Source organism: Syngnathus leptorhynchus, chromosome 6, assembly GCF_054491065.1.
Source record: "Syngnathus leptorhynchus isolate UIUO chromosome 6, UIUO_Slep, whole genome shotgun sequence".
NCBI classification, from domain to species: Eukaryota; Metazoa; Chordata; class Actinopteri; order Syngnathiformes; family Syngnathidae; genus Syngnathus; species Syngnathus leptorhynchus.
In genome coordinates, this window is record NC_141200.1 from 16,992,501 (window position 1) to 17,005,089 (window position 12,589).

At 43.8% G+C, this 12,589-nt stretch overlaps 1 protein-coding gene and 1 pseudogene across 3 annotated transcripts in view; one reads left to right on the forward strand and one right to left on the reverse strand.

Annotated features, from left to right (window-relative positions):
• LOC147056203 (uncharacterized) overlaps window positions 1–1,397 on the forward strand; it is a 2,408-nt pseudogene extending 1,011 nt beyond the window's left edge.
• cdk10 (cyclin dependent kinase 10) overlaps window positions 1–12,580 on the reverse strand; it is a 68,231-nt gene extending 55,651 nt beyond the window's left edge. For 2 of the 3 annotated variants that reach the window (XM_085913539.1, XM_085913537.1), the window contains exons 1-4: window positions 12,439–12,572; window positions 4,645–4,750; window positions 3,428–3,500; window positions 2,748–2,819 (exon numbers count right to left, since the gene is read on the reverse strand). In XM_085913539.1, the coding sequence (XP_085769665.1) occupies window positions 2,748–2,819; window positions 3,428–3,500; window positions 4,645–4,731 (232 nt within the window). In that variant the 5' untranslated portion in view covers window positions 4,732–4,750; window positions 12,439–12,572. Of the gene's footprint in view, window positions 1–2,747; window positions 2,820–3,427; window positions 3,501–4,644; window positions 4,751–12,433 lie in introns of all 3 variants that reach the window. The other variant, XM_085913538.1, reaches the window with a different exon arrangement.
• Between the last annotated feature and the right edge of the window lie 9 nt (window positions 12,581–12,589).

Sequence of the window (12,589 nt, forward strand, 5' to 3'; positions counted from 1 at the left end):
TAGGAAACTGAAGAACCAATGACAAAGAAGGCTCTGGAGATCACGCAGCTTGCTGACTCTGGAGACACGAGAGGCTTCTTTGATGCCACAGGAGCGGTGTATCGCTGCCTAACCCCCCTTTGCGCTAAGGATGGCCGGCTGCTGCTGAAGGACAAGAGGGCAACTGCAAACAGGTGGAAAGAACACTACGAGGACCTCTTAAACAGGGACACTATACCTGAGATGGAGGCTCTTGACCAACTACCACAACAGCCCACAGCTGAAAGCATGGGAGAGCTATCCAGCCTGAACGAGCTGCAGGATGCCATTGGGAAGATGAGGAACAACAAGGCTGCTGGGCCCGATGGAATTCCAGCAGAGGTCTTGAAGAAAGGAGGACCTGATCTTCTCAAGCACATCCATGCCCAGCTTCTCAAAATATGGGAAGAAGAGGAAATCCCTGCGCAGCTCAGAGATGCCTTAATTGTCTCCATATTCAAGAAAGAAGGCAGACTGCCGGAATTACCGTGGCATTTCTCTCCTCTCCACCATGGGGAAAGCCCTCGCTCGGGTTCTGGCCAACAAACTCACCCCCCTGTCAGAAAGCATCCTTCCTGAGTCTCAGAATGTATTTTGCCCAAGCAGAGGCACCACAGACATGGTTTTCATTGCTCGACAACTGCAAGAAAAATGCCGGGAACAAAATAAACCACTATACGTGGCCTTCATAGACCTCACCAAAGCCTTCGATTCAGTTAACCGTCAGGCCCTTTGGCTGGTTCTATCCAAGATTTGCTGCCCAGACAAATACATCAGAGTACTGAGACTACTGCATGATAACATGTCAGTGCTCAGCGGCAGTGGAGACGAGACGGAACCCTTCAAGGTTGACAGAGGTGTCAAACAGGGATGCGTCATCGTTCCAACACTATTTTCCATCTTTATCGCTGCTATCCTCCACCACACAAGCAAGCATCTGCCCCTTGGAGTCGAAATCACGTACAGAACAGATGGTCAACTTCTCAACATCAACCGATTCAGGGCCAAACGGCAAACCACCACCATATCCACCATGAAGCTGCAGTATGCGGACGACAATGCCCTTGTAGCCCTCTCGGAAGAAGTCCTACAGAGTGTTCTGTTTGCCTTCGCGAAGGCATACAAACAGACTATAATATAAAAAAAGACCCAAATCCTCCACCAACCACTACCAAACTGCTGTTCGCCAGTCCGCCCCTCAAACATCTCTATTGATAACATCTGTCTGGAAAAGGTGGACTACTTCCCTTATCTCGGCAGCCTCCTGTCATCTAAAGCCACCATTGATGATGAAATTAACCATCACCTCAGCTGTGCCAGTGGGGCTTTCTCAAGGCTAAGGAAGCAAGTCTTGAAGAATCGTGACCGCCAAGCAAAGAACAAAATCCTGGTCTACAAAGCAGTGGTCCTCCCCACCCTTCTGTATGGGTCAGAAGCCTGGACCACATACAGCAGGCACTTAAGGGCATTGGAGACCTACCAACAGAGATGCCTCCGGAAAGTCCTCAGGATCAGCTGGGAGGACCGACGCACCAACACCAGCGTCCTGGAGGAGGCTGTCTTGCCTACCATCACTGCCACCATTGCCCAAAACCAACTCAGTTGGATTGGCCATGTAATCCGCATGCTTGACTCTTGCCTCCCAAAACAAGTCCTTAATTCCCAGCTCGCTGAAGGAAAGCTGGTCCCAGAAGGTCAGAGGAAGAGGTTCAAGGACAAGATAAAAGCAAACCTGAAGAAGTGCCACATAAACCTTAAAACTTGGGAAGAAAGGGCCACAGACAGGACGATGTGGAAAAACCTTGTCCGTGACGGTGCCACTCAATATAACGTTGACCTCCACAATGCTGGTCAAGACAAACGCAGACAGAGAAAGGGGAGAGCCCCTACCAAGCAGGCCCAACCCAAACCCACCACCACTACTACATTCCCCTGTCCACACTGCACCAGAGTTATTGGGTCCAGAATCGGCCTCTTCACCCACCTGAAGACCCACAAGGACCAGGAAGTTTCGAGTTTCCGCCGATGATGATGGTGTGTGTGTGTGTGTGTGTGTGTGTGTGTGTGTGTGTGTGTGTGCGTGCGTGCGTGCGTGCGTGCGTGCGTGCGTGCGTGCGTGCGTGCGTGCGTGCGTGCGTGCGTGCGTGCGCGCGCGGTTCTGCAACAGACAAAAGTACAGGACGTAAGTCAACGCTCTACTGACGTCACACAACACTAGTGGACTGCACACATTACATAACTGCGCGTAACGGTTCCGCGATACTAAATAACCATAAATAAAATACTCTCGGCAACACACCAAACATAAGTCATCGAGACAACAAAATACATTTGCTGGTGACCATTAGTCGCCCTGCCGCTGGGTAACAGCTACTCGTACGATGCGAGGCAAACTTAAAGGAGCGCGCCGGAGATGTCAATCAAACGGCGCGCACACGAAGCAAACCGCAATCAGACAAACGGCACAACAGTGGACAGTAGTAACAATGAAATATATATACTCACTTTGTGTCAAAGACGCACACGATCACAGCAACATACTCAGTCGATACCAGCAACCTTTAACTTACCGCTGCGCACAAGCGAATGGGTACGAAGTTAAGACGACCTCCACTTTTTCAGTTTTATTTCAATGCAAAAAACATCGTCTTATATTCGGGCCAATACGGTACAACTAATTTGAAAACAGTTTTGTGTTGCGAAATGAACTGACAACACTGAGGAATTACCATCTTTTTCTTTATCCATTCGAACTTTCTTCAGTGCGACAATTTCATCAGATTTGGTGTCACGAGCACGGTCTGGAGGAAAAATGTTAAATTATTTTACACGTGAGCTTTGATTAGGAACTGCAATTTTGCTCCAAGATACAGCTAAACCTCCATTTTAAGTGTACATAGATAGGGGTACTTAATTTGGGAATCGCATTAACCCCGAAAGCGCGCCACTTAGAAAGTCTTGGAAGGAGAAGAAAATTCAGAGCCATGAATACAAGTGTATCAGGAATTTGCAGTCGCGAAATATGTACTAAAACAATTAGTTTTAGTACATATCTTGTACTAAAGCACAGTACAAGCAGAGGCAAGTCTTTATCTTGCCTCTGCTTACTACCAGTACGTTTGTTGCATTGTGCTAAAGTACAATCTTTACGTTATTACTGCAGTCCCTTTAAGAGAGATAGGTGTTTTGCAGCGCCATTTTACTGAGGAACGCGGAAGGAGAAAAAGAATAAACACGCCGTCACGTACTTAAAAGAAACTGCCTCTTGTTTTTTCACACTGCAATTTCTACAACATCATCCATTTAAAGTAATAATAATTTGGGGTTCATGACCAAACCGCATTAGACAGAAAGTCGCGTGGAGTCGAAGCAGGTAAAATTGAGGTTTAGCTGTATATACTTGACTTACAGACGATGCCATAGGTTCCTTCCCCTATTCGGTTGAGCTTTTCAAAGCCCCGAACACTTCTGCACTTCCCAAACTGGAGGTGAGAGGAAAGTTTGTGTACTTAACATAAAACAGAAAACAATGTAAATAACTGAAATAAAAACAAAAAAAACATTTGAAGCAATGTAAATTAAGAGTACCATTGGATGAGTAATAACTAACTTAAAAACTACACTTGCCAATGGTAAAACCAATATTTTTTCAACTGTTGAGAAAAAAACATGACAGTGGTTATTTTGGCATGTCCACAACTCCTGCTAATGTTAATTTAAAGAGAACGGCAATATAAATCAAAAGTACCTTTGGATGAGTAATAACTAACTCAAAAACTTCCCTTGCCAACGGTAAAACCAATATTTTTCGACTGTTGATAACAAAAACGTGGTAGTGGTTGTGAAAGCACTAAAGACGTATCAAATTGTATTGTAAACATCTTTTATATATATATATATATATATATATATATATATATATATATATATATATATATATATATATATATATATATATCTCTAACAAAACAGTACCAAGATGTATTTTAATCCACTATTCGAAAGACTAAAGTAGCACCTCAAGGTGAATGCTCAACCGACTACGCCACGAGTGAACCCACTTTACCAGGCGCAGGATTTGTACTTGCAGTTTTTGCGTGATTCATGACAAAGCACAAGGTGGCATGTTGCTGGTCATGGCAAAATAATTAACCCAGCATGGAGTCACAAAGTTACAGATCAATACTATGCTAGATCTGTGAAATATTATTTTTATTAGAATAGTCCTAATGAGGCAGCTTGGTGGGCGCACTGGTTAGCACATCCGCCTCACAGTTAGGAGGGTGCCGGTTCGATTCCACCTCCCACTCTCCCTGTGTGGAGTTTGCATGTTCTCCCCGACCCCGCGTGGGTTTCCTCCGGGCACTTCGGTTTCCTCCCACAAACATGCTTGAAGGCCGATTGAGCACTCCAAATTGCCCCTCGGTGTGAGTGCAAGTGCGGATGGTTGTTCGTCTCTGTGTGCCCTGTGATTGGCAGGCAACCGGTTTAGGGTGTCCCCCGCCTACTTCCCGATGACTGTTGGGATAGGCTCCAGCATGCCCGCGACCCCCGTGGGGACAAAGCGGTACAGAAAATGGATGGGTGGATGAATAGTCCTAATGTTCGTAATACCCTCATTCTTACTCTATCAATTTTGGGCACGGTGAAAACTTTTTTCTTCATCGATTTGAGCCTTATCAGTCCTGGTTCTTCCTCTCCTGCGACGTCCATTGGTAAATAACAGATAGACCTAAAGAAAGAAAGCAAAAATACTTATATTTCAACTTTTTAACAGCGTCACCACCTTTGCAAGGGATGTCACTGGCAAGAACTGGGATATACGAAAGTACAAAACAGTGTCAGTATGTCAATATGTTAAAGGGAGGATGGTTCCTTTTTCAGTAACTATCCAAGTTTATGCTTTTTTTAAATCAGGAAAATGAATAAAAGTTAGCACTATTTTATCCATTCATTTTGAAGAACTAATGAAACAATGAATGCCTTTATGAATCGACCAGCTCAGTGGCCTAGTAGTAGAGTGTCCGCTCTGAGACTAGAAGGTTGTGCGTTCAAACCCCGGCCGGGTCATACCAAAGAATATAAAAATGGAACCCATTGCCTCCCTGCTTGGCACTCAGCATTAAGGGTTGGAATTGGGGGGTTAGATCACCAAATGATTCCTGAATGGGGCACCCCTGCTGCTCACTGCTCCCCTCTCCCCCAGGGGATGGATCAAAATCACATGGGGATGGGTTAAATGCAGAGGACAAATTTCACCACACCCAGATGTGTAGAGAATGCCATGAGAAAGTTGAAGGGGGAAGTGTGGGCGTGGATTGTATATAAAAGAACGGGTACATGCATCATGCAACACATCGTTGTTATGACAACAGTAAAAATGGCAGAGACACGCGTATCAAGCACAGTTCAAACTGAAGGCCATCAGCTACGCGGAAGAGCATGGAAATTGAGTAGCCGCGAGAGAATTTGAAATCAACTAATCGATGGTTTGCAAGTGGAGGAAGCTGGAAGACGAGCTCCGACAGGTCAAGACGACGCAGCTGAGTTTCCGCGGACGTAAGGCGAGGTGGCCCGAGTTAGAGAAAAGTCTCGAACAGTGGATCATCGAGCAAAGAACGAGTGGGAGAAATGTTTCGACGGTCACCATTCGACTAAAAACAGCAACGCTAGCAGAAGAAATAAAAATTGAACATTTTCAAGGAGGTCCGTCTTGGTGCGCTCGTTTCATGAAACGGTGCCATTTTTCCATCCGGACCAGGACTATGTTGGCGCAGCAACTTCCAGCGGATTATAATGAAAAGCTGGCCATCTTCTGCTCCTACTGCAGCAAACGCATTGCCGACAAACACATCCAGCCCAGCCACATCACCAACGTGGACGAGGTGCCGCTCACTTTCAACATCCCGGTGAATCACACTGTGGAGAAGAAAGGGACCAAGACGATCGCGATACGCACAACGGGATACAAAAAGTCTTCTTCTCAGAACGCGTCGTGTGTGTATGTTGGTGACTGGTAAAATGAAATAGACCTTACAGGGCAATTTAGCTACAGAGATGCTGCTCATTTCTCTTAAATCATCTAGGAGTGCAGCTGTCGATTATATTTGTATTCGACTAATCTAGCGATTATTTACATCAAATAATCTGATAAAATATGCATTTGTCTTTTTTTTTTCTTTTAGAAAATTAAGACATTACTCAAAATGTTGTACTCTTGGATGTATTCTTTACTGCACAACCAACATTGTAACGTTGTAAACGCTCTTTACATGACCATTAAAAGTGCAAACATAAAATACCTGACTAAATTAAAGTTTATACTGTATGTAAAGAAAAAGTGGTTTGCCTTTTTGTCAAGTGACAGCTCAAGCTCGGTTTAAAATAAATAAATAAAAATTCTGGTGTCCATATTAACCTACTCTAACAACATAATGCTAGCACACTATAAAAACTTCAGTCCCAACTATCTTTCACATTCTAAAGCAGGTCACTATTGCTGAGCAGAAATGAGAGCATATCCCCATAATCTGAACTCAGACTGACCCCTCACTTTGAGACTATGATACTTGCTGAAGAAAATGAGTGCTTAGAAGGTATACATGTCACAGGAATAGATAGGAATATCTTAGCCAGCACAGACAAAGTGGGATATCGAGTTTGATTTGTTTTCCACCATGCTAGAGGACATTCCTTTTTTTGAATGTGGGTGCTCAGCAAAGTATATCAGTACTTCTCTCTGCACGATCTGTGTCACTACCTCTTCTGAATCTTTTTCATCACTGACGCTAGACTTAGAAAAGGACTCCTCTACCCAATTTTAACGTTGCTGAGTTAATTCCAGTTTACCCAGAACTCCAGACAATCAGATGAATCTTTTAGGACAAGAGTGCAAAAGTATGACCTCAAAAATGGGCCAAGATTGGACATTCAAAAATTCATAACGCTTTTTCCTGTTCATTTTAGACTATGGCTACTGTTAGCGGAAAGAGGAGGAGTGTGTGGTATTTTTGGGGATCAGTGCTGTACTCTGATTCCCAACAATACGTCTCCTGACGGTCGCCTTACTAAGGCATTGGAGGGTCTGCGCACGCTAAGTAACAAAATGAAGGAGCACTCAGGTGTGGACACCAGTTGGTACTCTGACTGGTTAAACGTCTTTGGCAAATACAAAAGCTTGATTGCATCAGTACTGATTTCTATCGCTGTGTTTGCCGCTATTATGGTGTTATGCGGATGTTGCTGTATTCCATGTATCAGATCATTAACTGTTAAGACAATTGAACGCACGTTGGGGCCACTCCCTCCGGGTGGCCAGTACATGATGATCCCTCAGAAGGACCCCCAGGAGGCGGAGAAAGCTGTGGCACTCCGGGAGTTCGGGATGTGAGTATGTGAAGGTGGCCTCAGGGACCTGAGGCCATGAGGAGGGAATGAAATTTTCTACTGATTTTCTACTAGAATAAATTTTTTTACAGATTTTTAATTTTCTACTAATTTTTAATTGTTTACTGATTTTTAGCTTATGGCTATTGATTTTTAGCTCGTGTTTAACAATAAAACAAGGTATTCAAGTGATGACCTCAGTAGTCTGAAGTCATGAGAGGGAATAAAGGAACATAAGAGTTTGAGCTTAAAGTAGTTCATTAGACATCCTGTGTATGAGAGTGTGAAACTGTTAAGTGCTGAGCGTGTGACGGGGGAACAAAATAAGATGTGTGGTGCAAGGAGTGCAAGAATGGAATGTTCAACAAGATAACCCAGAAGCAGCAAGGAGGACGAGATAACCCAGGGGCAGCTGGTGGATAACAACTGGTGACCCTGTAAGGAAAACTACAACGAGGAGGAGCCAGCAAGTGATTCTGTAGGAGAAGAAAGACCAATGAGAGCAAGCTAAAGTTAACTGCAGTATACACATAGCCAATAGAATAATGCCAGAATGCCTTTGTTGCTGTGCCATTTGCATATTGTGTAGTATAACTCATGGCTGGGCAACTCGGATAGAGAGTACGTCTGCTGGTGGCAACAGAGGCGTACAGAGCTGTATTGAGAGGGACCCGAGACCCAGGTGCTTGTATGAAGATCTGTGTGTTAGGAATAAATCCACTCGTGTGTGAAAATGCCGGCTTCCTGATACCTTTCTATTGCAGAACGAGCGTGCATATTGTTGGATGAGTGGCAGTTGGGTAAGGTCACAAATTGGAGTCGGATTAGTAACTTGAGTTTATGTTGATTTAGAAATAAATTCCAACACTACAATGGACTTTTTTGTGCGTCGTGGGGTGCTACACGTCCAAGCCATTTTTTTTGTAGGCCGAGGTCAAACAATTATCTCTGGTATCTCTTGGTTTTTAATGTTTCAGTCTACGTGGTGCTCAAGAGTTTTTTTTTTTTAATCATTCATTACTACAAAATGTCAGAAGTTTCACCAGGATGGTGAGTTTTTGTGAATGTTTAGGCTGTAATGCGTACCTACGGAAAAAAAAATAAAGGATAAGAATTCCTGCAAAAAGGATAGGGACCTTGCAGTGATTGCTACTTGGGCTCTAATAAACCTTATTTGATTGAGAATGATTCATCTGACATGTCATCCTAGGACATATAATACTATGTGGACCATAAAACAGGCGCTCCCTTTACCCAGCAAGACCTCAATGTGGGACCTCTGGAAATACACTTTAAAACAAACATTTCAATCCCGCTTCTCAATGTAATGGGGGTCAGATGATGATCTTAAAATATTGGTCAGCGAGAACATACAGAAGAAGTACCGTAATTTTCGGACTATAAGTCGTTTTTGTCATAGTTTGGGGGGGGGGGGGTCGACTTATATGTGATTTTTTTCAAAAATTTTCAAAATTCAAAAATCCGCGATGTAGTGAAACCGCGATAAACAAACCGCGATGTAGCAAGGGATTAGTCATTTGAACTGCAAGTGACGTCACCCGTGCCGCGCGGCGGTTGGTTACATAAAGGGCAAAGGATTCGATCACGGTATGACGAAGATCACAAAGGGCCACACGTACTACTAGCATCATTAGCAGCTTTGTTTGTAAGTGACACAGAGGACGAAGAGTTTGAAGGATTTAATGATTTGGAGTGACACAGAAGGTTTGAAAAACTATTATGGCTTTTACGCACGCCCGATCCTTCTCGACGGGAGCTCTCTTTCACCTCTGTGGATGGAAGTCGGGGGCCGGCGCTCGGCCAGGTGGCTGTCCAGGGACAGTGGATGGGGCTCGGACATGGCTTTTACGCACGCACGCTCCTATTCTATGGAGCTCTCTTCCACCTCCGTGGATGGAAGTCGGGGGCCGGCGCTCGGCCGGGTGGCTGTCCGGGGACGGTGGATGGGGCTCAGACATGTCTTTTACGCACGCCCGCTCCTATTCTATGGAGCTCTCTTCCACCTCCGTGGCTGGAAGTTCAGTAGTTGTTGGCTCGTTGAACTCTTGTTTTGTTAAACAAAGAGCCGTTTACCAAACCCATGTCTTTCCTGGTACAACGCTACAATATAGTTATATACTAGATCTCTGGAGCGCACGCGCGGCGTTGTTGACATAAAGAACGAGGAATTTGATCGATGGATTTAATGATTTGGAGCGACACAGATGGTTTGGTAATATTGTTGGAATATGATAGTTATTTGAAATATACTTTATATATTTTTATATGGGTCTGTGGAATAATTAGAAATGCAACTTACAACGGGTCCGACGTCAGCATATGCGGAGCATACGCGCGGCATTGTTTACATACAACAAGATTGATGGATTTAATGAATTGGAGTGACACAGATGGTTTTATAAACGAGTTATTTATGTAATACTTACTTGAATAACTCTGAATGTTATGTCAGGCCCGTTCTCAGCTCCTCGTTTGTGTATATGTCACGTTAGGATACCGTATCGTTTAGCCTGTTCTTGCTGGTTCATGTCTGTTTTTGGTGTTGGATTTTGACAAATAAATTTGCCCCAAAAGTGCGACTTCTACTCTGGTGCGACTTATATAGGTTTGTTTTTTTCACTTTATTGTGCATTTTATGGCTGGTGCGACTTATACTCCGGAGCGACTTATAGTCCGAAAATTAGGGTATGTTTTTTTTCTGCTACTTTATTAACTCATCATTTCAGACCTTATAAGAAGCTATCAACTTCATTGATCCATTTAAGCCAGGAGGGCATTACCGCATTTCAACCACTCGAGCTGTGAGCGCTGTCAAGCAATTCTAGCTTTTAAGCCATAGTTTTCGTTTTCCTTGACGAATTCTCGATCTCGTAGGCAATAAATGCATCAGAATTAACACGTAAAGGCTCGTAGAATTTTGGGGAATTTTTTAGAGCATGGTAGACACAGGAATTTCAAATTAAGTGACAACGCACTTGAGGACAAGAAGAATGCTTACGGGATAAAGGTCAGATTTTTTAAAATTACCTTGAATGTTTATAGAAATAAACTCAAGTTTATGTGAAAGCCACAAGTGTAAGAACTAAGATGTTTTATGGAATTATGTTTCTATATACCACAAGCGCTAAAAAATAATTTAGTAGGCGTTGACTATATTGGTACATTTGCAGTAAAACTTTAAAGTTTTTGGGAGTGCTTCTAAAATCCCCCTTATGCTGAATGCATTCACACCAAACTTATTGCTCACGTTTCCGGTGAGGCGATTTAATCACAGAGCGGTGCGTTTGGGGCATTAGACGCGCAACGCAAAAACGCTTCTTCCGCCTCTCTAACAATAATAATAATAATACATTTTATTTGTAAGGCGCCTTTCATGGCACTCAAGGATGCCGTTCAAAGATAAAATAACATACACACTCAAATATAAAAACAGTTTAAAAGCAAGGAAACATCTGCAGCAGAATGAGGGGTTCAAGTATATGCTTGCTTAAAGAGGTGGGTTTTTAAGTGGGATGCAAACTGTAAAATGGAGTCAATGTTTTGAATGTCAGGGGGGAGAGCAGGTGAAGGCTCTAGCCCCCATAGTGGACAGACGGAATGGGGGGACGGTGAGGGTAATAGTAGATGCGGACCTAAGAGACCGGTTAATGTGGAGGTCAGTCAGGTATAAAGGGGCGAGGTTATGGATGGCCTTAAATGTATAGAGGAGGATTTTATAGTTAATGCGGTGTTTTATAGGAAGCCAGTGAAGTTGGAGCCGAACAGGAGTGATGTGATAATGGACAGGGGTTCTGGCGATGATGCGGGCAGCAGCATTTTGAACCAATTGCAGTTTATGGAGGAGTTTGTGAGGGAAGACAACAAGGATGGAGTTGCAATAATCCAGACGGGAGGTAACGAGGGAGTGGACCAGGATAGCAGTGCTGTTCGGAGTGAGTGATGGACGGAGGCGGTTGATGTTACGGATGTGGAAGTAGGACGAACGAATGACGTTATTGATGTGGGTGCGAAATGATAGGGTGCTGTCAACGACAACACCCAGACTCTTAGCCTGAGGGGAGGGGGAAACCAAGGAGTTGTCTATGGTGAGCATAAGACGGGGTTGTTTGTTGAGAGATGATTTGGAACCAATGAGGACTACCTCAGACTTATCACAGTTGAGTTTGAGGAAGTTTGAGGTGAACCAGGATTTAATTTCTTGAAGGCATGCACAGAGGGAGGAGGGTGGGAAAGTGTAAGGGGGTTTGGAGGAGACGTAGAGCTGGGTGTCATCCGCGTAGCAATGAAAGTTGATGTGTTTTCGGAAAATCGAACCAAGCAGAAGGAGGTAAATGGTAAATAAAATTGGACCAAGGACAGAGTCCTGTGGGATATAGTGAAGTTAACTTCTGATGTTGTTGTTTTTTTTCAAGCATAAATATTGTGACTGAGATTTGCCCAATAAATAAAGAATCCCTGACTGTACAACATGAATAAAATACAAGGGGTTGGCGACTGAGTGATAAAGGTGAACTATCGTGTCTTGACAGGTTCCACTGCGTCTATCCCAATTCAAGGTTTGGCGATCCACGATGTACAAATGTCTTTCCGCAATAAACACATTTTTTTAACCTTCATATGCATGTTCCCAAATACCTCAAAATTATCAAGTGTGGTCGATAAACATGTTGCAACTTGCTTTCAACACTTTTTGGGCGGTCAAGAATAGGTTATCCCGTCCTGCGTGCGATAAACAGTGAAATATTGCATAAGAAATATCAAATCAAAAACGAGGCAACACAAGGGATTCCGCTGGATATAACGTTTAAGGATATCGTGAGGGAGAGCATGCAGGTGGTTGGTGTGAGAGAGGAAAATACAGACAATTGAGTGAGGTGGAAGCGACTGATCTACTGTGGTGACCTCTAACGGGAGCAGCCCAAAGAAGGCGGCGATCTCTGCTAAGAGATAGAGTCGCAAACAACATAATTAGCAAGCCAGAGGTAATTATTCTGAATGGAGTACAAACCAAACCTGCGCGATGTTACAGGGAATCAATTCACATCAATGGAAGAAACAAGTCCTTTAACAGGTCTTTGAAGACGCGATGCGTGACCCATGCGCGATCTGGAGCGCGCATGCGCAGAGGGTCGGTCATCTTGGATCGTTAACTACGGCAAACACA